This window comes from Dromiciops gliroides, chromosome 2 (genome assembly GCF_019393635.1).
Source record: "Dromiciops gliroides isolate mDroGli1 chromosome 2, mDroGli1.pri, whole genome shotgun sequence".
NCBI lineage: Eukaryota > Metazoa > Chordata > Mammalia > Microbiotheria > Microbiotheriidae > Dromiciops > Dromiciops gliroides.
In genome coordinates, this window is record NC_057862.1 from 683,584,473 (window position 1) to 683,610,780 (window position 26,308).

At 45.6% G+C, this 26,308-nt stretch overlaps 1 protein-coding gene and 1 pseudogene across 2 annotated transcripts in view; one reads left to right on the plus strand and one right to left on the minus strand.

Annotated features, from left to right (window-relative positions):
- DPYSL2 (dihydropyrimidinase like 2) overlaps positions 1-18,005 on the plus strand; it is a 144,732-nt gene extending 126,727 nt beyond the window's left edge. For both annotated transcript variants that reach the window (XM_043981364.1, XM_043981365.1), the window contains exons 12-14: positions 10,755-10,934; positions 12,441-12,606; positions 14,936-18,005. In XM_043981364.1, coding sequence (XP_043837299.1) covers positions 10,755-10,934; positions 12,441-12,606; positions 14,936-15,027 — 438 coding nt within the window. In that variant the 3' untranslated portion in view covers positions 15,028-18,005. The remainder of the gene's footprint in view (positions 1-10,754; positions 10,935-12,440; positions 12,607-14,935) is intronic.
- A 7,405-nt stretch (positions 18,006-25,410) lies between these two features.
- Positions 25,411-26,067, minus strand: LOC122739947 (annotated as a pseudogene).
- Positions 26,068-26,308: the final 241 nt, after the last annotated feature.

The window sequence follows — 26,308 nt, forward strand, 5'->3', positions numbered from 1 at the left end:
CTTTTCTTTTCTTTTCTTTTCTTTTCTTTTCTTTTCTTTTCTTTTCTTTTCTTTTCTTTTCTTTTCTTTTCTTTTCTTTTCTTTTCTTTTCTTTTCTTTTCTTTCCTTCCTTCCTTCCTTCCTTCCTTCCTTCCTTCCTTCCTTCCTTCCTTCCTTCCTTCCTTCCTTCCTTCCTTCCTTCCTTCCTTCCTTCCTTTCCTCAGTGCCTGGGACATAGCAGGTGCATAATAATTGTTTGCTGATTGACTGACATTGTATTTAGTTTTGACTCATATCATTTGGAAAAACACTGACAAGTTGGAATGTGTCCAGAAGAGGGCGATCAAGATGGAGAGGGTCTGGACTCTGTCTCATATTAGGATCCATTGAGGGAACTGGGATGTTTAGTCTGGAGAATTTAGGGCTCAGGGCAGACATGGTCACTGATTTCCAGCATTTAAAGGGAAGGGGGATGAGATGTCTTGTGTTCTAAGAGGGCAGAACCAGGGTTAATGGGAGAAGCTGCAAAGATGCAACTTGAGGAAAAACTCCTTTGAAGCAGATTCGAGAGGTCTTTTGGTGGAATGGGCTTCCAGGGTGGTGGGGGGCTCCCCTCCTTGGATGTCCTGCAGCCAAGGCTGGATGACATTTTGTCTGGTGTCTAGCACCCCACTGGACACAGAGTAGACTCTTAATAAATACTTGTTGTTTGAGCAATGGCTGTGATGGTCTCTCAGATCCTTTCATTCCATTGGACACTTTGGCAAGAATGAAGCCTTCAGGGATGGGTAGGGCTCTGGTAGGAGAGGAGGGAAAGGTGGGAGAGGAGGGAAAGGAGAGAAGAGGAGAGGGGAGAAAAGAGAGGTGGGGAGGGGAGGAGGGAGAGGGGAGGGGAGAAGAGAGGAGAGAAGAGGATAGGGGAGAGGTGGGGAGGGGAGGAGGGAAAGGGGAGGGGAGAAGAGATGGGGAGAGGAGAGGAAGGGGCAGGTCTTGTAGAATTGGAGAAGAGTGAGGGCAAAGGGTCATGAGGATTGGAACTGGCCCAGAGGAGAGCCCCCACCTGCTTGTCCCCTTCAAGTGACCTTGTGCATTTCACTTCTATCATTTCCCTAGATTCCTCTCACCAAAGACCTGGCCCTGATAAATGGCCTGGAGTTCTTTGGAAGGCTTTTGGAAAATGCACTTAGGAGGCTTCCCTCATCTCCCACCCAACCCCCTTGGTGTTTCCTAGGTTGTGCCTAATGCAATTTAATTTGGAACATTATACTAATGGGTTTTAACAGGCCTGTCTCCTTTAGTTGGAGTTTTCCAGGCATCAGGCCAGATTGGTAATTTTAGGGGAAGCAGCCTGGGGGAGGGGGAAAGGCTTTGGACTGGGAGTCAGGAGACTGGGCTTCCCTGTCCTGGATCTAGCATTTAATGGCTCTGTGATTCTGCCTTGGTGCTTTAATTGCATTAAGCCTCAGTTTACTCATCTGTAAAATAGGGGCAATCACTCTTCCTCATTTCCTTGTGTGAGGAAAACACCAGCAGCCTTAAAGTGCTATTGAAAAACAAGCTTTAGTACGTTTATTTTTAATTTTTATTTATTTATTTATTTTTGGTGAGGCAATTGGGGTCAAGTGACTTGCCCAGGGTCACACAGCTAGTAAGTGTCAAGTGTCTGAGTCCGGATTTGAACTCAGGTCCTCCTGACTCCAGGGTCAGTGCTCTATCCTCTGCACCACCTAGCTGCCCCAAGTTTATTGTTGATGGATTAAAGGACGACCTTTCCATTTTATTTGTTTTAATTGATGCCTTTCATTTTTATTTTATGTGCTTTCTTTATTTTATTTTAGTTTTTCTTTTTCTTTTCTTTCTTTTTTTGCCGGGCAATGAGGGTTAAGTGACTTGCCCAGGGTCACACAGCTATTAAGTGTCACGTGTTTGAGGCTATATTTGAACTCAGGTCCTCCTGAATCCAAGGCCAGTGCTTTATCCACTGCGCCACCTAGCTGCCCCTTTATTTTATTTTAAAATGTTTATTGGTTTCATTTTTTCATCAGTCATTTCTGAATATCTTGCTGCTCCATTTCCTATCCAGGGAACTAGCCTTTTAAACAAAGACAGAAAAAAGGTAGTTAAGCAAAACCAACCAGCCAATAGATTGCAGCTTAAAGGGCCAGCAACATCTCATACTTGTGGGCCCCCCCCCACCCTTTCAACAAAAGGAAGGAGAGAACTTGTGGATGGTCCTGTGGTTGGAGCTGCCATGACTGGCATCTGAATCCCCTGGGTTCTGACCACATCACTGGACTCACTTGGAAGTCTCAGACTTGTCACTTAGCATCTAAAGCTTGGCTTTTCCTTCTTCTTAAATGAGAGAGGTATCATTTGCCCTAGGTGCTGCTCATGATGACATCCATGGATACAAAATCCAGGGAGGTTCCCAGCATGATTGGGAAAGAAACAAGAGTCTCATGGGCTGGCCGGCCGGCCATGGGGAGGTTGGGAGCCGCATCATAGGACAGGAGACTACACGCAAGAGATTTCAGAGCCACTGGATCTTGTGTAGGCCCTGTGCTGGGCACTAGGGTTACAAAGACCCAAAAAAGATCAGTCCTTGCCCTCAGGGAGCTCATATTTAATTCACTCCTAGTATGGAAGCGTCTCTGACTGATGCAGATTTGCAACTTGTCTGTGATTTATCATCTTAGAGAATTGTTAAAGGCAGCCAGGTGGCTCAGTGGATACAATACTGGACCTGGAGTCAGGAAGACCCAAGTTCAAATCTAGTCACAGATATTTACTAGCTGTGTGACCCTGGGCAAGTCACTTAACCTCTGTTTGCCTTAATTTGCTGGAGAAAGAAATGGCAAACTACTCCAATGTCTTTGCCAAGAAAACCCCCTGGATAGTATTGGCAGGCTGTGGTCCTTGGGGTCATGAAGAGTAGGACATGACTGAACAACAACAAAGGGAATTATTGGGTGGGAGGCACATAGCTAGTCAAATTCATCAGCATTTATTCAGCACCTACTATATGCCAGACACTGTGCTAAGTGTAGAAGCTACAAAGAAAGGTAAAAATAGTCCCTGCTTGGGGGCAGCTAGGTGGCGCAGTGGATAAAGCACCAGCCCTGGATTCAGGAGGATCTGAATTCAAATCCAGCCTCAGACACTTATTAGCTGTGTGACCCTGGGCAAGTCACTTAACCCTCATTGCCCTGTAAAAAATAAAAATAAAAATAGTCCCTGCTCAGCAGGAGAATGGAATCCAAGGCAGTGCGGCCATTATTAAGGGCCAGGCTATCAACACTGTCCTCCAGAGTGGGTTCTTCCCTCTTTGAGGTGGTCAGACATTGGAGGGGGTGATGGAGAGGGGCTGCTTGTGGAGGTGAGAGCTGGGCATCTGAGGCCTCTCCACACTCATTCTCTAAGCTAAGAGAGAGGGTCTTTGGAGGAGGCTCCTGGAGGAGGCTGTGGGGGGTGATTTGCACAACTTTGACCTTTGCTGTTTCCCTCTGGTTATTTCCAAGGGGACTGGATTCTGCTCGTGGATTCTTGGATCTTTTGGGAGTTGAAAGGGACCTTAGAGGCTACCTAGTCCAGCTCTTTACAGAGGAGGAAGCTGAGGGCCCATGGAGGGTGTGACTAAGCCAAGGTCTCACAGGTTATAAATGTCACAGGCAGGATTTGAACCCACATTGTAGTCTAGAGTTGGAGGGGATCTCAGAGGCCAACTCGTCCAACCCCTTTCATTTTACCACTAAGGAAACTGAGGCCCAGAGAGGTTAAGTCTGAATACCCGGCAAGCATCAGAGGATTTGGACCCAGACTTTCTGACTCTCTTCACTTGGCTCTTTGTCTCGTGGCCTCAAGGGTCTTGGGTCTTGTGAGGGCCCTGCAGCATCACCCTCCCTGCCCCCCCACATCCGTGCCGTCTTGTTGCTCCTGAGGAGGGCAGGTGTCTGGAGCCTCTTCTGCCCAGGCTCGTGTTGTCTGTCGGGCCGTGCCCAGGTCGCCTTCTCGCCGTCCTGACGTTCCTGGCTCCTTCTGACACTTTCCAGCCTGGGGACCAAGAGAAAACAAAGCCTGCCTGATGTCAGTGGGCGAGGCTGCTTCCAGCATCCTGAGCCATTGTGCGAGGGCAGAGCTAGATTGGTTCCTGGAGCTTCGGCCTTTGTGTCCCTGGGGACTCTGCTGTCAGGAAAACTCCCCACTTGGGGGGGTTGTCCTTTTTCCATGGGTGTGTGTGCACCCCCATGGCATCGCTGACAGGCTCCCTCCAGCTTCAGAATCCCAGCTGGGTTGTCCAGGGAATTCTGGGAGGGAAAGTACCTATTGTTGTGGCTGGACTGACTCCAGGACTCTGAAAAGAACTCTGGGAGCGGAACGTGGTGCAGTAGCCAACTTGTCAGCACGGTGATGATTCCTCCAGAGCCCTCTGTGAAGATGGCTCATTATTGTGGAGATGGGAGGAGCTTGGGTAAAGTGGGTTCTTCCACACATCTGGCCACATGTAGCAGTAGGGCATTACCGGGCACCTGGATTTGAATCTCCCCTTTAGCACCGATTGTCCTTGTAACCACGGGCAACTCAGTCACTTCCTCTCTTGGATCTCCTACCTCCTGATCTTTAAAACGGGACCTGCCTTATGGGATTGTACCAAGGATGTGCCCACTCAGAGACTCACTGATTCAGGGGCTCCATCCAGCGATGCCACCTGTACCAACTCGTCCATACCTTCCCATCCTGTGGGACTCTGAGGATCATGGATATAGGGCCAGAAGAGACTTTAGAAGCCATCAGATGCCATCTCCTAATTTTACAGAAGAGGAAACTTAGGACCAGAGATGTTAAGTGACTTCCCCAGGGTCACAGAGCTAATTAAATGTCAGAGGCAGGATTTGAACGTAGGTCTTTTGGGTTCCAAATCCCACACCCTATCCACTTTGCCATGCTGTCTTCCCACAAGTTTGCCATAGAGAAGCTACCTGACATGAATCAGGCTTTCCTTGTTTTCTTTTGACATCTCAAGGTCATCCTAATAATACTAGTAATTGCTAGCATTTCGATATTGCTTTGTGATTTGCAAAGCTCTGTGTGGATGTTATCTCACTCCATCCCAACAACAACTCTGGGAGGTAGGTGCTGTTAATATACCCATTTAACAGATGAGGAAGTTGAGGCTGAGAGAGTTTAAGTGGCTTGCCTTGGGTCACACCTCTAGTAAAATCTGGAATAGGATTTAGACTTCAGCTCCTCTGGCTCAGGGTCCAGTGCTCTCTCTCTACCTAACCCAGCATCTGGGGGAGCATCCAGGCTCTCCATTGGCCATCCCGCCATCTTGCCATGTGCCCTGCCCGGCTTTTTTTTCAATCATGCACTTCTCTATGTTACCCTTTCCTCTGGTTCTCACGGCTAAGTCCATATTGAGGTGTTGGAACCTGTTTACTCCCATCTTTCCACTGCCCTGCAGGTGAGAGACTGTCCTATGCTCAACTCTCATAGCCACACAGCAATAATGGGAGAGGGTTGGCACTAAAAGGAAGGCCCTTTGTTTTTGGGAGAAGTCTGGGGTCAGGGAAAGGGCTTTACAATTTCCCAAGGGCCACAACTGAGGAGTATTTGTAGGGCCTGCAACATCTTGACAATCTCCCCTATTTTTCTAATCCTTTCCAAAAAAAGATCACAAATATCAACCTGGAAGAGATCCCAGAGGCCATCCAACCCAACCTCCCCATTTTCCAGAGGAGGAAACTGAGGCCCAGGAAGCATAGGTGTCTTGCCCAAGGTCACTTAGGTTATAAGCCTCAGAGAAGGGATTTGAACTCAGGTCTCCTGACTCCAAAGTCAGTGACCTTTGGTACTTGGATGCAGCATCTGGTGGCAAAAAGCCTGAGCATCCTCTGGGTACATTGTGCTACTATTTCAGTTGTTAATAACATTTCTACTTGCTTAAAGCCTGATTTATTTTAGATCGTAGGCTTGTGGGTTAGTACTAATTCCTACGACTGGCTTAGATAATTCATGTGATTGACTAACGGGGTGATAACTTACATGGAGCAGTGGGAAGAATATTAGATTTGGAGGTACAGGACCTGAGTTAGAATCTTAGTTCTGCTACTTTTTTTTTTTTTTGGTGAGGCAATTGGGGTCAAGTGACTTGCCCAGGGTCGCACAGCTATTAAGTGTTAAGTGTCTGAGGCCATATTTGAACTCAGGTACTCCTGACTCCAGGGCTGGTGCTCTATTCACAGTTCTGCTACTTTTATAGTTCCTGGACATTTAGGGCAAGTCAGGTAGGCCTAGGCAAGAACTGAATCAGCCAAGGAGAATCTTGCTGATAAAGCACCTGATGGCTTCAGGGAAACTGGAATGATTTTTCTCCTGATTCTTTCAGAGGCTTTGCTGGGTCAGGGCCATGGTGGCTTCCTAGGGATTCATTACTTGTGGGCTGGCAATGTTAGGAGAAAGAAAGGAGAAAAAGATGACCACAAATAGAATTGAGGGATCTTAGGTGAGGGGATGAAGGCCGAGAGTGATCTAATTAATACCTTTATTTCTTTGTGGGAGATCCCTAATAATAAATGCATTCTTTTTTGTTTGTTTGTTTGTTTTGTTTTGTTTTGATTTTTTGGGGGGTGGGGCAATGGGGGTTAAGTGACTTGCCCAGGGTCACACAGCTAGTAAGTGTCAAGTGTCTGAGGCCGGATTTGAACTCAGGTACTCCTGAATCTGGGGCCGGTGCTTTATCCACTGCGCCACCTAGCTGCCCCCATAATAAATGCATTCTTGCTGTAACCAATAAAATCAAGATGGGTTGGGAGTGAGGGCCAACCCATTCCATCAGTGGGCCACACGTGGACTATCCGCTGAAGTGCTGTCCGTTGCTAATATGGTACAAGGGCTAACTTTACTTTGGGCCCCTAGAGCCACAACAGTGGGAGAGCCAGAGCTGACAATGATTCCTTGGGTGACCTTGGATAAGTCCCTTTCCATTTCTGGGTCTCAGTCTTCTTCCTCATCTATTAAATGAATAGGTTGGGCTGTATGCTTTGAGATCCCTTCAAGCTTTAAATCCTACGATCTGTTGATCACAGGACTAGACAAAACTTGGGTTCTCTTCCTCATCCTTTACTTTACTCATTTAGGGATGATGGCCCGTTGGAGAACCCTCTTGTCTTTCACTTACCCATTATACAATTATTAGTAGGCAGCTTTCATTATTTATTTTTCATGGTAAAGTGGAGAGGTAAGGGCTTAGCTCATGATGGCAAGAGCAGGAAGGAAACAGGCTGCCTATTGATATAGGGGCCGGGATCTGAACTTTTGTGGCAGAGGCAGGGGAGGGCACCGAGGCCTGGTGGCCGACAGCTCAGTATGAGCCAGTCAGGCAATAGGGTAGCCAGAAAGCTAACCAGTGGGATCCAAGGCTGCATTGAGAGATTCACAGTACCCAGGAGTCATTGTTGGTCTGGCCTCTGCCCTGCTCAGGCAATAGCTAGAGTCCCGTGCCAGTTCTGGTGGGCACTCCAGTTTTTAGAAGGGACTTTGATAATCTGGAGAGTGGTGGTAAAAGTGAGGCCTTGAGTCCAGGCCATATGAGGAAAGCGGGGGTTTTTAGCCTGGGGAAGAGAAGACTCTTGTTTCAGCATCACCTTAATTTCCCCAGATGAGCCTAAAACTTTTCAAGACCTGTGTGTGTGCCCCCAGGATCCCTATCACTTGACGAAAAGGTAAAATGAAGGTTCTCAGGCCCAGAGTGATACAACAAGCTGCTCACATCCCGTGTTGCTCTACTCCCTCCCACAGATAAATCTAAACAATCTCGTCTCCGGATACTATCTTTCCAGCTGCCGACATCCCCGCCCTTATCAGCCCACAGCCCTGGATGTCAAGCGGCAACATCTGAGAGAGAGAGAGAGAAGAGCCTTTCTTGTTTCTTTCATTTCTTCTTGGCCACAGTGTAACATCTTCCAGGCTTGTGGCCTTTGGGGCTTGTGCTAATTTGCATGGTTGCAGTAATCTTACTGGAATGTTTAGTTTTCCAGGTTCAACTGAAACCCCAGCTGGTTTGCAAAATTGGAGTTGCCTGTCTAATGCTGTCTGCATTCTTGGCGGGATCCTGGGAGCAGGGCCATTCATTTCAGTTCAGCAAACATTTATGGAACCCCTGTTAGCAGCTGGCCTGGGCACTGCTCTAGGTGGGGGAGACAAAGAGTTAGACAGCCCTTGCCCTCAGGGCGATTGCCTTCCACTGGAGGAGGGGGAGGGCTTGGCATTTTGCAAATGTTAGTAGTTGAGTAAATTCAAGATAATTTGAGGAGAGAGAAAATAACTAATAACGAAGGGGATCAGGTAAGACCACCTGGAATAGATGGTGCCGGTCAGTCAGTAAGCATTTATTAAGCACCTACTTAGAACAGTGCACTGGGAATTCAGAGAAAGGTAGGTAACATTTCCTGCTCTCTGGGGACAATGGGGGAGATAACATACAAACAGCTGTGTACAAACAAGATATATACAGGAGATAATCAACCAAGCAAAGACACTAAAATTAAAGGGGATCAGGAAAGGGAGGAGAATAAGCTTTTATATAGCACCTCCTATATGCAAATCACTGTGCCAAGCACTATCTCTCATAATAAATATTATCTCTTTTGATCCTCACAACAACCCTGGGAGGTAGGTGCTATTATTATCCCCATTTTATAGTTGAGGAAACTGAGGCAAACGGAGGTTAACTTGCCCCAGGATCACACAGCTAGTAAGTCTCTGAGGCTGAATTTGAGCCCAGGTCTTGCCAACTCCAGGCCCAGTGCTCTATCTACTATCCCACCAGCACAGAGCTTTAAGGAAAATTAAAGATTATAAGATACAGAGGTGAGAAGGGAGTGTTTTCCACAAATGGAGGGGTGGCCTGTGCAAATACATGGAGGTGGTAGATGGAGAGTGGGGCAGCTAGGTCAGAACATGTGGCTAGGCCAAAAGGTGGGTGATGGGGGCTAATCATTGTTTTTTTGTTTGTTTTTGGTTTTTTTTGCGGGGCAATGGGGGTTAAGTGACTTGCCCAGGGTCACACAGCTAGTATGTGTCAAGTGTCTGAGGCCGGATTTGAACTCAGGTACTCCTGAATCCAGGGCCGGTGCTTTATCCACTTCGCCACCTAGCTGCCCCGGGGCTAATCATTGTTGCAAAGCTCTGGGTGGGGTAGTATTGGTGTCTACCATGGGGACACTTCAGCACCCCAGAAAACTGCCCCCGCACCCCCTGCAACACACACAAACACGGAGCCGGGAGTGTTTCCCAAGAACTTGCCCAGATGTGGCCCTGTGTGCCCAGGGTAAGCTCAAAGCCACAGGGCCATCCTGTGTTTTTCTTGGCACTCACCAACCTGAGACATTTGAGCTAGACGTTTCTTTCAGGCCGCCACAATCCTTTCATTTGGGGCTTTGCTTTTCTTTGGGCTTAACCACTGCTCTTAACGAACGCATGGGAAGCCAGGCTAGGCTGGAGCAAAAACTTTGGGGGCTCCTGAGCTTTCCCCGAAACCCCCACCTCTCTTCCTGACTTGTCCATTTCCATCACGAGCTCCACCATCTTGGTGTCACCCAGGTTTGCCCCCTTGGTGTCCTTCCTGGACTCCCTCTCCCTCCTCACCGCACATACCCAATGAGTCACTGAGTCTTGTAGATTGAATCTGTCTCCTCTCCACTCCCGACAGCTCTATTCCAGGCCCTCATCACCACTCACCTGGACTCCAACAATAATCACCTCCTAAGTTACCTCTTAGCTTCCAGGCTCTGCCCCTCTGAGCGATCCTCCAAAAAGCTGCTAACATGGAATCTCCAAAGCTCAGGTCCTACTCTCCTCTACCCCCAAGCTCGGGAGGGAGGGACTGTCACCTCACCTTTCCAGGTTCAGCCAGCAGCTCCTCCCTCCCCCCTCCCCCCGAATTTCTCTGTAATGAATTTACTTTTTAAATTTTATTTTTCATTTAACAAGGACTTATTTTCTCTCCCTCCACTCCCCCTCCTCCATTTAAAAGAAAAAAAAGAGAAAACAGAGGCCTTGTAAAAAACATGCAGAGTTAAGCAAATCGAATTCCCACATTGGCCATGCCCCCAAATGGCTTGAATTTGTATGAACTTATGCATGGTAAGCACTGTGAGGGTAGGGGCTATCTCTTATATTTCCTAGCACCCAGCACAGTGCCTGGTTTGTATCATTAGGTGCTTAATAAATGTTTGTTGAATGAATGAATGGGGGCGTTCTGCTCACTAAAACATGAAGCAAAGGATATAAGTTCTAAGGCCACATAGTGTGGTGGATGGAAAGAACAACCCTGGCAAACAGTTGTTTTAGCACCTACGGTATGCAGAACATTGGGTTAGGTGCTGAAGGAGTTGTACGACCTAAAAACATATTGGAACCTGAGTTCGAATCTATCACTTTGCCCCCTTAGACCTTCCTTCTCTCCTGTCTTAAAGGAAATATTTGGACTGAATGATTCAAGACCCATTTAGCTATAACTGTGATCCTGTAGGACAGAAATTTTCTCAGATTTACAGCTGAGGAAACTGAGGCACCAGAGATCTAGTGACTTGTCCACACACAGTTATGTAGTAGGACCAAGATCTCCTGTATTCTCTTCATTTATTCATTGGACTTCTGAATGATGAAGCACCTGGAGGGCAGAGTGTGATGTCCTATTACCTTCCTATCCCTCTGAAAGCCTGTTAGTTCTTTTCTAATTCTGTTGTTAAGCTGTGTGTGCTCTCCTCCCCCAGTCTCTCGAGTACAACATCTTCGAGGGCATGGAATGCCGAGGCTCACCGCTGGTGGTGATCAGCCAGGGGAAGATCGTCCTTGAGGATGGCACCCTCCACGTGACTGAAGGATCCGGCCGCTACATCCCCCGCAAACCTTTCCCTGATTTCGTTTACAAGCGCATCAAGGCCCGGAGCCGGGTGAGTAGCTGGAGCTGGGCGAAGGGAATCTCTGATTGACATACTCGAGTCCAGAGTGATGCTTGTCTTTACCCATCAGATCTGGGCAAAAGGGTCGTCCCAAGCCCACCTACCATGTTCATCATTTGGCTTGTTTGATGCAACAAGGGTGGCGTCAGTGTTTGCAATGAGATCTAAGGACTTCCTAGAGAAAGGAGGCAAAGACTTCAGGAGGCTGCAGGGAAGCCCTGGGTCCTTGTATGTGTTTAAGGGAATAACCCTGGTGACATCCAGATGAGCAGGAGGGACGTGTCCTGAGTGGTCACATCTATCCTTAGCTCTGGAGCCAGGACTGATGCCTCCAAAGACGAATTGGGAAGGGGAAAGCAAGGATCCAACCAGGAATGAGAGGCAGCGTGGAATTTCTTTGTCCTCCCTGCCCCCCACCAATCTTAATAGTATTTTATTACTCCCAATTACATGTAAAGATAGTTTTTAACATTTATTTTCATAAGATTTTTAGTTTCAAATTTTTCTCTCCTTCCCTTCCCTCCCCCCCACACAAGACAGAAAGCAATCTGATATAGGTTATATATGTACCCAAGGTCACTCAGAGCTTCCCAAAGGTGGCACTGGAGGGGACCTCTGAGATGATAGTCCAGGGCTTATGTTCTGGGACTCTGGGAGCATCTAGTCCTGGGGTTCTGAACCAGGAAGTCTGTGAACTCAGATGGAAAATCAGGCACATCTGTTTTCACAAGTGAAATTTAGCATTTCCTTCAATTATTTAAAAATGTTCTTCTGAGAAGAAAGGGATCTATCTCTAGGCTATGCCAGACTGTCAGATGGGTCTGGGACACAAATGGTCAAGATTCCCTGGTCCATTTCCTTCATTTTATGGAAGAGGAAACTGAGGTTCAGGGAAGTTCCCAGCAGATAGGAAGGGTCAGAGGTGGGATTTGAACCCAGGTCCTCTTGACTCCATAGCTGTGCTCTTTGAACCATATCACACTGCCTCCCTTAGTCTCCCTACATGGCTGACCCATTTCCTTTCTCAAGTCCCAGGTGGGCTTGATGGCACTGATCCTATGTCTGGTGGCCTCCATTACCCAACAAGACCCCAGGGAAGGTAGCTGCTCAGCACCTGGGGCAGAGCCTCCTTCTGAAGCCCCAAAGGTGACTCGCACCTCACAAGAAATCTTAAAGGGCTTAATCTCCTTTTAATACTTAACAATCATTTTATCCACACCCCAAGCTTTCTGAGTCAGTTGTGTAAGACTGGGGTGAGGAACATGGTGGTGAAAGCCTGCCACCTGCTGGCTGATCTTGTACCTGCTCTTGTTTCTTCAATGCCCTTTCTTTAGACTATCCCGGGCTTGTTGTCAGCTCTGCCGATAAGACGTGGCTTTTCATCCTCATCGAAAGAGGTGCCCTCACAGGAGAGGGCCTAGATAACTGAGCTCTGGCTCCTTTTCTCGGAAGACCCTCTGTCTTCAGCTCCCAGCTAACTGGCTCTTGTGTTTTCAGTTGGCAGAGCTGAGGGGTGTTCCCCGGGGACTCTATGATGGGCCGGTGTGTGAAGTGTCCGTGACACCCAAGACAGTGACTCCGGCCTCCTCTGCCAAGACTTCTCCTGCCAAACAGCAGGCCCCGCCTGTCCGGAACCTGCACCAATCTGGATTCAGCTTGTCTGGTACATACTTACAAATGAATTCTCCCCAAATTAGAACCTTTATTTGTGACTCAAGGTCTTGGTAACTTGGATTCACCTTTCAGAAGAATCGTGGACTAGAGTGGGTTTGAGTGGTCAATCAACAAGCATTTATTAAGTATTTGCTATGTGTTGCTTTTGAAAAGGGGGGAGGGCTTAGCAGATTTATTACATTTATCCATCCATCCTTCCATCTATCCATCCTTCTATTGTTTCATCCATCCATCTGCCCACCCATCCATCCACCCATCCATCCATCCACCCACCCACCCACCCACCCATCCATCCATCCATCCATCCATCCATCCATCCATCCATCCATCCATCCATCCATCCATCCATCCATCCATCCATCCATCCATCCATCCATCCATCCATCATTCATTCAAAATCATTTGCTAAGTATTTTCTATTCTCAGGGCATTGTGGCAGATTCCGAGAGAGATCCAAAGTTTACATAAAATGGGGCCTCTGACATCACGGATCTTACAGTATGGGAGAGGAATGCCACATAAACTCAGGAAATCCCTGAACTTCTGTTAATCCCAGCCAAGCCAGTACCAGCTGTGTGACCATGGCTGAGTCACTTAGCTTTCAAGAGCCTCAATTTGCTCACTTGTAGAATGGGTATAAAAACACCTTCAGTTCCTCCCTCATAGAGCTGTTCTGATGAAAAGTACTTTGCCAACATTAATGTGCTGCAAAATGTGGCATAGTTATCATTGTTTCTATAATATTCTTGATAGGCATATAACAGAATTTCAGAGCCAGGAGGGGCCTCAGGGCCCTGCTTGGTCCAAACTACAGCCCTCAAATAATCCTCATTAAACATGTTAGATTAGTGGTGAACCCGCTTTTCTATGGGGCAGGGGCACCAATTCTCAAAGCACTTTAGGATAACTGGTTACTAAGAAATTTTCCCAAACATGAAACAAATAGCAAATAAATGCTATAGATCCTCATTTAAAACATTAAACAAAAGGATCTCAAATAGCAAATACGACCGATGGCACCTGTCACTTTCCACTACATGGAAGGCCAGGCCCTAGCACAATCTGAGGGGCTTAATAAATGCACGTTGATTGATTGTTGGTTGAAGCTGTAGGACTGTAGGGAAGATACAGATTTATATTTGGAAAATGGAAGAAAAGGAAACCTGGGTATGTGTTTTTCTTCTTTTGTATTACTTTTTTCTTTGAATTTTTGGAAAAGATTACTTTTATTTTTAGTTTTGAATTCTCTCCCTCCCCTCTTCCCTTCTACAGTGATTGAGCAAGCCAGAAAAATAAAACCTGTTACATATGTTTGTGATTTCTTTATAATGATAGTGAGTACAGCTCTCATTCCTGAAGGCAGTTAAGGCTTTTATCAGGGCAACCCTGAGAGGCAGGTATTGCCTTTCAAGGATTATTATTACCTCCATTTTTCGATGAAGTGACTGAGGCTCTAAGGACCTCAGTCTGAATCCTAGTCTATCCTGCCTCCAAAGGAAGGCCACTTTTCCTTGGATTGAGCTGGGCTGCCCCTCTAGGACCCAAGACAAGCCAGAATAAGTTAGTACCGATGAGTCACCAAAGAGAAAGTGTACATGGAATTATGGTTGGGACGTGCTTCCCCCTCCCCTTTCACCTCTCACAAGCCTTGGTTTCCTTCAAGGCTTAGTTCAAGCGAAACCTTCATGAAGCCTTTCCTGAGCCCCACTGTTATTTTTGCTCTCCTTCCATAACTACCTTGTATCTGACTACTTTGTATACATTTGTATTTACTCATTTTATATTTGTGCTGCATATACTTTATATGTTTGTGTTGTCTCCACTCCCCCCCTTAAGAACATGGGCTCCGGGGGCAGCTAGATGGCACAGTGGTTAAAGCACTGGCCCTGGATTCAGGAGTACCTGAGTTCAAATTCGGCCTCAGACACTTGACACTTACTAGCTGTGTGACCCTGGGCAAGTCACTTAACCCCCATTGCCTATAAAAAAAAAAAAAAAAGAACATGGGCTCCTTGAGAGGAAGAATTATTTTATTCCTTATACCTCTATTCCCTGTGCCCAAAATATTCCTGGCACATAGTAGGTACTTAATTCTCGACTGACTGTTTAAATCGTAGACATTAAATATCAGAACTGGGAAGGACCTCAGGGTTTATGTGGTACAACCTTTGCATTTTACAGATAGGAAGCCCGAGGCCTGATCTGGGAAGTGATCTGTCAAGGTCACTCAGGTAGTAGGGAGAAGAGATAGGAAGCTATTGTGACATGTTTTTTTTAACCTGGTCTCCCTCCCCTCCTGTCTTTTCTCCTCTCTCCAGGTGCCCAGATTGATGACAACATCCCTCGCCGTACCACCCAGCGCATTGTGGCTCCCCCAGGTGGCCGTGCCAACATCACCAGCTTGGGCTAGAGCCCCCCAGTCATTGAGCAGCAGTAGCAGACTGGGAAAGGGGGGGGTGAGGGGTGGGGCACCTGAGGACATTGGGTTTTGTTTATTATTATTATTATTATTATTTTTTAGAGCCTGTGATAGTTACTGTGGGGCAGCCAGTCCATGGGGCTTACTTCTGGGTCCCACACTCAGTCCTCCTTACCCTGATGTTATTGATTTTGCTCACCCATGTTTATCCACTTCTGATAGCATTACATACATGTTCACACACCGACCCCAGAGACAGAATGTGACCTGACACCTCAAGGGTGCAAAATAAAAAGTATGAAAATATCCCCCACACAGATAGGGTGATTTTCATCCAGGATCCCTGTCATTCTCACAAACATCTTTCTTTTCCTAAGGGAAGGATGAAGTGAATTCCCTGAGAGCTGCCTTTTTTTTCTCCCTGAGAAGGAGAAGGGGTTGGGGAAAGTGGTTTAGAAATATGATGATGGCTGATCGGATCAACTATTAACTCAAAAGTGTTGAATTGTACACGAGTTGAGCCAAGTGTTTAACAGCTGGGCTAATTGAGGTGGTAGACCAGCAGTTCCCCACCAAGGTGTCTCCAGACCATGTCTGTTGGCATTCCATTCATTTTAGTCTGGGTCAGCTATTGACATGAGACATCATTTCTCTTTGTCCTGGATTTGGCTACAACATGTATACTTTGAGGTTCCCCTCTCTCCTCTCTTTTTAAAGCTCTCTGGCGTTTTGTTTTGTTTTGTTTTGTTTTACAGAACGTTTGAAGTTGCCTCTCACTGGCTTTTGAGAGACAGCATGGCACAGTGGGAATAGCACTGGATCTCCTGGCAGAGGACCTGGGTTCAGATCCCACCTCTGTCCATTATTACCTATTTGACCTTGGGCAAGTCACTTAACTTATTTGCCCCTCAGTTTCTTTGCATAAGGTAAAGGTGTTGGATTAGACAGATGCTGAGGCTTTTCCCTGGCACTCAGTAGATGAGATGATGGATATTTGTTTAAACAAGGTTTTTCTCCCTGTCCCTGCTGCCTCTCCTTATCACTAGCCCTGTCACTTTTCCATTGTTGCCATAGGAACCTGGCCCCGGGAAACAAGGTGCTACCCCATCCTTCAGAATGCCGAGTTGAACCATATTATGCAAAATGCCACCAAACCACCCATGTGCTATTGGACTCACTCTTTTCCAGTAGCAGGAATGGGTTGGACCGAGCTGTCCATACTCTCTGGTGCCCCTTTGGTGAGAGGCTGAGGGGGAGATGCCACCTGAGCAAAGCTAACTGCCTACCAAGGGCGTCGAACTGATGTCCAAGGTCTCATTAACACCATATGCTAATTGACTGGGCAAGCCTCCAGAATAGAACAGATAGATGATCTAGAGGCTGGTTTGATAGCACCCTCTAAGACCCATTTAATTTGACCTGGAGGTATCTTTTGGGGAGTTCAGGACCCACTGAAGCTTAACTCACTGGGAATGGACCCCAGTAGGACATCCTGATGCCCAGTCAAACAAATTTACCTCATGGAAGCCAACTTGGTGGAAAAACAAAGCATAATAGAGGCCTTAGAAATACACACACACACACACACACACACACACACACACACACACACACAGAAAATACCTAGGGAATTTTGACACTGGGAAGTCTTTCAATCGGCAAAATGGAGGAGCCATGCCTTTTTTTCCCCTTTTTTTAAACAAAGGGCGCTTCATCGCGCATTGACATTTGCAAACGTAACACAACATTGGTGGGAAACGTCTGGCAAACTTACTTTCTATGGGCCAATTTTGAGCCTATGGGTCACCTCACCTTAGTACTGCCTAGCATCTTGGTATCTTGGAATAGTTTCCATTAGCTGAGTCCCCTTCCCTCTCCTCAGTTCCTTATGTTACCTTGGTATGTGTGGCATTTATTTCTGTATGTGTTGACAGGTTCTCTTAAAGGTATATCTATAAGTTCTTTAAAAAAAAAACACAATAAAGGGGCAGCTAGGTGGTGCAGTGCATAAAGCAACATCCCTGGATTCAGGAGGACCTGAGTTCAAATCCAGCCTCAGACACTTGACACTTACTAGCTGTTTGACCCTGGGCAAGTCACTTAATCCTCATTGCCCTGCCCCCCCCAAAAAAAAAAACACCAATAAAAACATCTGCTTCAATAAAGTATAAGCAGTAAATCCTTTGTAGCCAGTCCACTCATCTGTTCAGACATTGACTTGGGGTTGTTTTTATTGTTTATTTTTTCAGTTTTTTTAAAGTTAAAAAGCACTTTAAAAAAGTAATTGGTTAACTTAAAATATTTTATAGTTCCCCCTCACCCCCTGTTTTTCCTTTATCACCTGCACTTGAAAGAAATTGGAACAAGGTGGAAAAGCCCCCCAAAGTCTTGTTTCTACTCTCAGCCATGTTGGCAGCCTCTCTCAGCATTCACTTGAATCTTCCCTTTTCTTCTCTACTCATGACAGTTTCAGTTCTTTTGGTTGTTCTAAAAGACAAAAACAAAAAAAAAAACCCAACCCACAAACAAACAAACAAGAAAATTAAAAACAACAACAATAACAACACAACAAACCCTAACAATGTTTGCAGGCTTTGTAAGCATGTTTCCCTGTCGGCTCGCTTTTTGTGTCTGTTTAATGAATGTCCTATGTAAATGCTAAGAGAAATTGACAATGATTTGGAACGGACTAACTGCAGTGACTTGATGCTCTAAGATTGTAGGACTTTGGACTAGCTGGATTTTAACCCTTGGATTTGTGATTGTGAACCATGAGTGAAGGAGCTGTAAGTGCTAAAGCTGATCATGTGTGTAGACAAACAGTGCTTTTTTTTTTTCCTGTTTTTTTTTTTTTACCACTGTCTTAATGGCAAAATAATTATGGTAAAAAAGTCGTGTTTATTATTCCTTAAGAACTCTGTGTAATATTACCATGGAAACACCTAATAAAGACAAATGTTGTTGTTTCAGGGGTGTGTGTCTGTGTCGAGATGTTCTGAGGAGGTGTGTGTGTGGGGTGCCCTCTCCACAGTTTTAGAGCTGTGGCAATTGTTGAAGCACCTACTGGGTGCTGGAGAGGCAGTGTGGGTATGAGAGCCAGGTCCTCCTGGCTTCAGGTCCTGTCTCTGACACAAACTGGGCAAATTATTTAACTTTCATTACTTATGTTCTAAGACTAAAAGTTTCAGAGGTGTTGACTTGCATCAGTCTCTTCTTTTGGGAGGTCCCTATAGCAATGGAATCCCAGATCTAACACCTGTTTCTGTAGAGGCAGGAATACAATGTTTTTTTTTTTATAAAAAAAGTATTTTATTATTTTCCAGTTACATATAAGGATAGTTTTCAACATTTGTTTTCATAGGATTTTTAGTTCCAATTTTTTCTCCCACCCTCCCTTCTCTCCCTCCTCCCCAAGATGGAAAACAGTCTGATGTAGATTATATAGGTACAATCACATTAAACATATTTCTGCATTGGTCATCTTGTGAAAGAAGAATCAGAGCACAAGGGAAAAACCTCAAAAAAGAAGAAAAAAACAGTCCAAAAGTAGAAACAGTATGGTTCAATCTGCATTCATAATCCACAGATGTTGAGAACATTTTCTATCATGAGTTCTTTGAAACCATTTTGGATCATTGCACTTCTGAGAAGAGCCAAGTCTATCACCATTGTTTATCACACAATGTTGCTGTTACTGTGTACAATGTTCTTCTGGTTTTGTTCCCCTCAGTCAGCATCAGTTCATATAAGTCCTTCCAGGTTTCTCTGAACTCCTCCTGCTCATCATTTCTTACAGTACAATAGAGGAATACAATGATCTAAATGGAATGGTCCAAACCCTGACAGCTAGCAAACACTCAGAGGAGACTTCTCCACCCGTTCTCATCCCAAAGGGTCCACTCTAGCTTTGGGCCTCCTCCCTTGTGATGGAATTGACGTGTCAGGTTGAGGCAACTTCCAGGTTTTTCTGAGGGCATACAGGAATGCCACCTAAAGTAAACCAAAGGATAGAGCAGTCCAAGGAGGAGTGACCTATCAAGTCAGCTAACGGCAGTGAGTGGGACTTGTACTACCTCCCTAAATGTAGTGGTTTGGAACAGAGCCCTAGACAGGTCAAGAATGATGGGACAATGACTCCTCTAGACTCTCCCTTCTCCTAATCTAGTCTTGGCTTAGCCACTATTTTTTTTTTTTTTAGTGAGGCAATTGGGGTTAAGTGACTTACCCAGGGTCATACAGCTAGTAAGTGTTAAGTGTCTGAGGCCAGATTTGAACTCAGGTCCTCCTGAATCCAGGGCCAGTGCTCTATCCACTGCACCACCTAGCTGCCCCGGCTTAGCCACTATTAACCATAAGATGACCATGGATCTAGACCTAGTTGGGAGTTCAGAAGTGATCTAGTCCAGCTCTTTCATTTTATAGATGAGGAAACTGAGGCACAGGAAAATTAAATGACTTGAGAGATAGGATTCATGGGTCTTTTTGTATTTATGTGCATGTATGCGTATGTATCTACATATCTTTACAGAAAGGTAGATAATAATACATCTATATAAATATAGACACATGTACCCCCACAATTATGTTAAATTTACATACATGTAAAACAATACATGTAATATATGTATATGTTATATAAACAAAGGTAGGTGTATCTATATGTACAATATATACACATATATGTATACACATACAAATACATGAGAAATCTCGGTGGTGCAGTGGATAGAGTTCTGGGCCTGGAGTCAGGAAGACTCATCTTCCTGAGTTCAAATCCAACCTCAGACTTTTACTAGCTGGGTGATGCTGTGCAAGTCACAACCCTATTTGCCTCAATTTCCTCATCTGGAAAATGAGCTGGAGAAGTAAATGGGGAACCACTGCCATATCTTGGCCAAGAAAGCCCCAACTGGGTCATGAAAAGTCAGACACAACTGAAGAATGACTGAACAACAACAACAAATACATATATACATATGGTATTCAACCGGGGTCATGAAAAGTTAGACAAGACTGAAACATGACTGTACAACAACAAATACAAACGCATATAGTATTCCTAAAGTCTTAGTGTGATTTTAGTTATTAAAGCTTGACTGGATGTCATATTTTAATAAGATGACCAGATTGGGAAGAGCCTGGATATCATATTTTATGAAAATTGGTTGAAGGAATTAAGGATGTTTAACTTGAAGGAAGGAAGACAGTGGGCAGCGTTATAGGCATTTTCAAATATTCCTCAGTATTTGAGAGTTGGCAGGGCCCTAAGTGGCCTAGTCTAACACATACTCCAAGGGAATCTCCATTCTAATACACCCAATAGGTCGTCATTCAGCCTCTCCTTAAAGGTGTAAAAGGAATGAAAACCCACCTTCTTTCACAGAAACCCACTCGGCTTTTGACCAGCTGGAACTCAATAACTTCCCATGGCTCCCTGTTATCTCTCAGATCCAATTTAAAGGGTCTGGCATTTAAATCCCTCCACAACACATCCCCTTCCTGCTTTTCCTGCCTTTGTACACATCTTGTCCTCCATGGACTTTATGATACATTGGCCTCCTTGGTCTTTCTCCCACATCTTAGGATGTTTGATGCCTTTTCAATGGTTGTCCCCCATTCTTGGAATGACCTCCTTCCTCACATCTACCTCCTGGCTCTCTTGGCTTTCCTTAAGACTCTTGTACTGTCTACAAGAGGCCTATCCCAGGCTTGTCCTCTCTCTCTGTCTCTTCCCCTGCCTCGCCCCCAGCCAGGACCTTTCCTCTGAGATTACCTCCCGTTGTAAATGGGCATAGTTGTACACAGCACGGTTGTACATTGTAATGGCCACTAGGTGCCCAAGTGGTCAGAACACTGGCCCTGGAATTAGGAAGACCCCAGTTCAAATCCGGTAACTCCTACTTGTGTGATAATGGGCAAGTTGCTTAACCTCTGCCTCAATCAATCAGTAATCAATTAACAAACATTTATTAAGTACCTGCTATGAACCAGGCACTGTGTTAAGTGCTGGAGTTAGAAAAAGAGGCAAGAGGTAGTCCCTGTCCTCAAGGAGCCTATACTCTGTTTCCTTACCTGTAAGACAGGGAGAGGCATGGCGCCTGCCTTTCAGGGTTGCTGGCAAGATCAGATGAAGTAATACTGGTAAAGCATGTGCAGACCTCAAAGCACTGGAGACACACTAGCTCTTGTTTTTAGTGCTTCTTATTAGTAATAATAGTGATTTTCATTAGGATGTGAGATCCTTGAGGGTGAGGACTATGTCTTTGAGTTTCTTTGTAGCCCAGCCAGCACTTAGCCCAGTTCTTGGCACAAAGTAAGTGAGTGATTAATAAATGATTGTGGACTGACTTTCCTGGGTAGCTCTCTGGGACTCTCAGTGGTAAAGCAGGTGCCTGGGTAACCTGCATGGGGAGCCACTTTCCTCATCTGAGGGTCTCCTCTGCCAATGAGACCATAGCTCCATTGTCCATCCTTTCTGACCACAATGATAACAACTACCATATCTACATTTGGGTTTTTCTCTTTTTTGGGAGGTTCATCTCTTGTTGGTTCCCTGTCACATTTCCCACAACAGCTGCTCCAAACCTTCTCCTCTAGCCCCAAATTCTCCTTTTCCCTCCATTCTCCCTGCAAAAACATGGTGCACCGCTTTCTTTCTGGAGATTAAGGCCATCAACATGTCTCCAAATCTCTCTTCCCTTCTCATCTCAGGCAGGACTTCTTCTTCTTCTTCTTCTTCTTCTTCTTCTTCTTCTTCTTCTTCTTCTTCTTGGCAATGAGGGTTAATTGACTTGCCCTGGGTCACACAACTAGTAAGTTTCAAGGTTCTGAGGCCGGATTTGAACTCAGGTCCTCCTGAATCCAGGGCTGGTGCTTTATCCACTGTGCCACCTAGCTGCCCCAGGCAGGACTTATTAAACTTTTTCCACTCTTGACCTCTTTTCACCAGAGAAAATTTTACATGACCCCAGGTATATAGGCATATAAAATAGGTATACCTAACCTTTGACTGTTGCCAAATTTTTCACCATCCCTACATTCAGTTATGCAACCCCGTATGGGGTTGCGACCTACAGTTTAAGAAGCTAGGATCTATGGGATTGTAGTAGCCTCGCCACTTTGCCAATCTAATCCTTATTTCACCTGTGTGCCTTGATCTCATTCTGCTGGCATAGTTATAGAGAACAATGGACTTTGAGTCAGGTTAGATCTGAGTTTTAATCCTGACTCAGACACTATATGACCCTGGGCAAGTCACTTAATCTCAGTTTCCTCATCAGTAAAACAGCATTAATAATAGGATTGTTTAGAGAATCAAAAGAGATAATAAAGTGATCTGCAAACCTTAGAGTTAATATAAATATTAACTGTTATTACTGTCATCACCATCTTTTCTGGTCTCTTTTAAGGAACTTGCTTCTTTATGCCCTCTCCCCTACCCCCTTTCTGTCATCTTTAATCTCTCTTGTTGTACTGAGTTTTTCCCCTCTGCTCATGCTATCTATCAATAGCAACAACAATACCTTCCCAAGATCCTACTCCTCTCTACCTCCAGTCTATGGTCCTAACTTAGCCCTTATAGACCCTGGGAATCTTCTAACTCCTACATCTAATAACTAATTAGGTCCCTCAGAGCAAGGCTGGCTATATCTCTCTGCCAGGGTTCTGGGGGTACCCCTGAAGGACTGAATAAGTATTTCTGATCCAATTTTATTGGTGAGGAAATTGAGACACAGGGAGATGAAATTATTTGCTTGTGGTCATAGTTGTTCAGTTATTTTAGTTGTGTCTCTGACTCTTCATGATCCCATTTGGGTTTTCTTGGCAGAGATACTGAAGTGGTTTGCCATTTCTTGCTCGAGCTCATTTTACAGATGAGGAAATTGAGACAAAAAGGTTGCTACTTGCCAGGGTCACACAGCTAGTAAGTGTCTGAGACCAGAATTGAATTCAGATCTTCTTGACTCCAGGCCCAGGGATCTATCTACTGTACCACCTAGCTGCTCCTGTTCATTGTTGTTGCTCAACCACTTCTGTCGTGTCTGACTTAAATCAAGTGGTAGTTAGAATTTGGATGCAGATTTTCCGAACAACCAGGTTGGACCTCTATTCACAATGACATGCTGCTGCCTCTGTTGTAAGTATAAGGGATGGTAATATTAGTTTAACCTCCTTACTTACCCCAAATTTAGAATGAAAATGGGGGAGAAATAAGAGTTGTTATATTCCGGGGGCAGCTAGGTGGCACAGTAGATAAAGCACCAGCCTTGGATTCAGGAGGACCTGAGTTCAAGTCTGGCCTCAGACACTTGACACTTACTAGCTGTGTGACCCTAGACAAGTCACTTAACCCTAATTGTTCTGAAAAAAAAGAAAAAGAAAAAAAGTTGTCATACTCTTGAGTAGATTAATAATTAGACTGATTACTATAAGGAAAATGAGTCTATAAGGACTTACAATGGAAGAGCTCATAGGACTTGGTTTGCTCTCTTTGGATCCTTCTCCATAACCAGCCTTTCCTTTTTGGTCCCATTACCCTTGAATCCTCTTCTCCATCCAGAATGACCTAGTCACTGCCCTTACCCAGCTCCTATTCTCCTTTTGTCCCTTTCAGCTCCCTCTATGAGCACCAGTTATCTATAAGCTGTGTTCAAATCCTGATTTTGCTCCTTACTATGACTTTCATCAAGTCACTTCCCTTATGTGCCTCCATTTCTCACATCTAAAATGAGAGAGTTGGAATAGATGACGTTTAAGATTCTTTCCAGTTGTCTGTGCTACAGTGGAAATGCTGGATTTGTGTTAGGGGAACTGGAGATCAAATCCTGCCTCTCATACTTCTGATCTGTGTGATCTTGGGAAAGTCACATAACCTATCTAGGACTTGGTTTCTCCATCTGTAAAATTGGGGGTGGGTGGGTGGGTGCAATAAGGTACCTTCCATGTCGAAATCTTTGTAGAGTTTTGGAGGGAACTTCAGAAACCACCTAGTCCCAACTCTTTCATTGTACAAATAAGGAAACTAAGGCCCCGGTGTACTAAGTCTGTGGTTATATAGGTCCTAAACATCAGAAGTAGATTTGAAGAGCTGGAGCTCTAATGGAAACAGTGCCAGGTTCGGAGTCAGAGGATTCTACTTACAGTAGCCTCAGTGAACCTTGGTAATTCAATTAATCTCTCTGGGTCTCAGTTTCCTAAATGACCTGCCACGTTCTTTCCAGTTCTAGAGCTAGGCTCTTGTGATTAGAAGACCTCAGAAGTCTCTTCCAACCCACAGTCTAGGATCCTAAGCAGCAAGAACTGATAATTAATTTAGCATCCGTACCTGTTGCACATTCTATATCCACTAGGTGGCACCAATGCCTCTACAATGGAAGGGAATTTCTGTCCCCGAGTAGTCTGGGAATTTGCCCACTTATTCAGCCAGCATTTATAACAATAATTTGAGGGTTTGGAAAGAGGCTCAGTGCCCAATGTTTGGTTATTTTGCTTTCCTTGTTCCCAACACGTAGCAAGTGCTAAACAAATAGGCCCCCAACAGAGATAAGCTTACATTCTATGTAACTATGGGGAGTCTGTTGGCATGCCCCATATTCTGTAACCAGTTACAAATGGGGAGGTCCATGACCTCAATGGGAGTCATTAAGCTAGGGCCAAAGCCTCAGACCCCTCCCAAATCCCTGACTGCCTTTCCTCCTCCACAACACAGTGTCGAGGTTTTATACGCATGTTTGAACAGCTTTTGGAGTGCCTCTAGACAAACAGACCTTGGCAATGCCCAGTAATTGCATCAATTTGAACACAGTTGCCACCAGAAGAGTTATAGAGTTTCCTCTGAACAATGAGGTGTGTTGTTACTGAAGCCATGGAAGAATGTTGCCCGTTATCCCAGCCAGTCCCAACGAGCCTCTTGATTTCATGCCTTAACCTGCTTGGGGTTTCCAGGTTGTCACTCTGAGTGAGGGCATTCAAAGCCATCGCCTGAAGGTTCTTGGTTTGGGCATGGCTGACACAGGAATCATTTAATATTTATATGGTGAAGTCCTTGGGAGACATGGGCAAAGTAGAAAGCTTAAGCCCCAGCTCTAGTTCCCCCTGCCATGTGCCTCCTCCTGCCCCCCATGAATCAATGAACAAGCATTTATTACATTTTTTTTGGACAGGACTGAAAATTGATTTTTAATGATAAATTACAGCTCGGACTCAGGGTGGGTAATGGGACAAGAGTTGCATTGTCTGCGGATTTGTGTTGTGCTGATGGTCTGCTCAGGGGCCGGGGTTCTGGGCCCAAGGCCAGGAGGCTCTCAGCCTTGGGGCGCTCTGGGAGGGCAGCAGGGCCTTTTTTATTGCAGGGGAAGCAGTAGGGTGACTCTTTTAAACAGGGTATTGCTGCTGCTGATTCATCTTGGTGGCTGCCTTTCTGGCCAGGTCCTTGGCCTTCTCAGTCGCTGCCAGAGCAGTTTCCTTTGCCTTCTCAGTTGCTTCCTTGGCTGTTTCAACCAGAGTCTTCGAAGGAGCTTCACCTTGCAGTTTGGCCAAGATGTACTCAAAGCCTTTATGGTCTTGATCACATTACTTTTGAATCTGGCTAGGCTAAACCCCTGAACAGCTCTGGAGACCCCAAACAAACTGGAGGAGTCCCAAACCTCCCATTGGGTTTCAGTCCAGCCACTGTTTTCAGGATTTACTCAGTAAACACATCTTTCCTCCACCACCATCAGCGGGGCATGGTTGATGTACCAGGTGAAAGTGGTCATGGTCTGGTTTTGTGGGTCCACGATAGAGTCTTAGAGGATGTACACTGACTGGGCTACATTAGCAGGAAAGAAGCGCTCTGCCCAGCGGGGCATCCAGTTGGTCTTTGTGAGCAGCTGCCTGGACAACAGCTTCTGGTCAGGAGTCAGCCCCTTGCATGATGCCCTCTGTCAGCACATGCTTGCTGTAGGGGTTGGGGTAATGTTGCCAGAAGGCAGCAAACACTTGGTCCCAGGAGCTCTGGGGCACACTCTGCCCCAGTAAATACTTCACCATCATCCCGGCAGAGGTGGGGGTTGGGGCAGCATCAGAGGGTGTACGGCAGGGGAGGTAGGGAGAGAAGGGTCACCAAGTTCTCGCTGCCTCCACTCACCCCCGCCCCCGCCCTCTAGCTAGTTTTCCCCCACACTGGTGGGGGGGGGGCAGGTAAGGCCATACACATTCGATTTTGCTCGTCACAGTACCAATATGATATACAGAGTAGATGGAAAGTGTCAGCCCCTGGGGAAATCTGAAC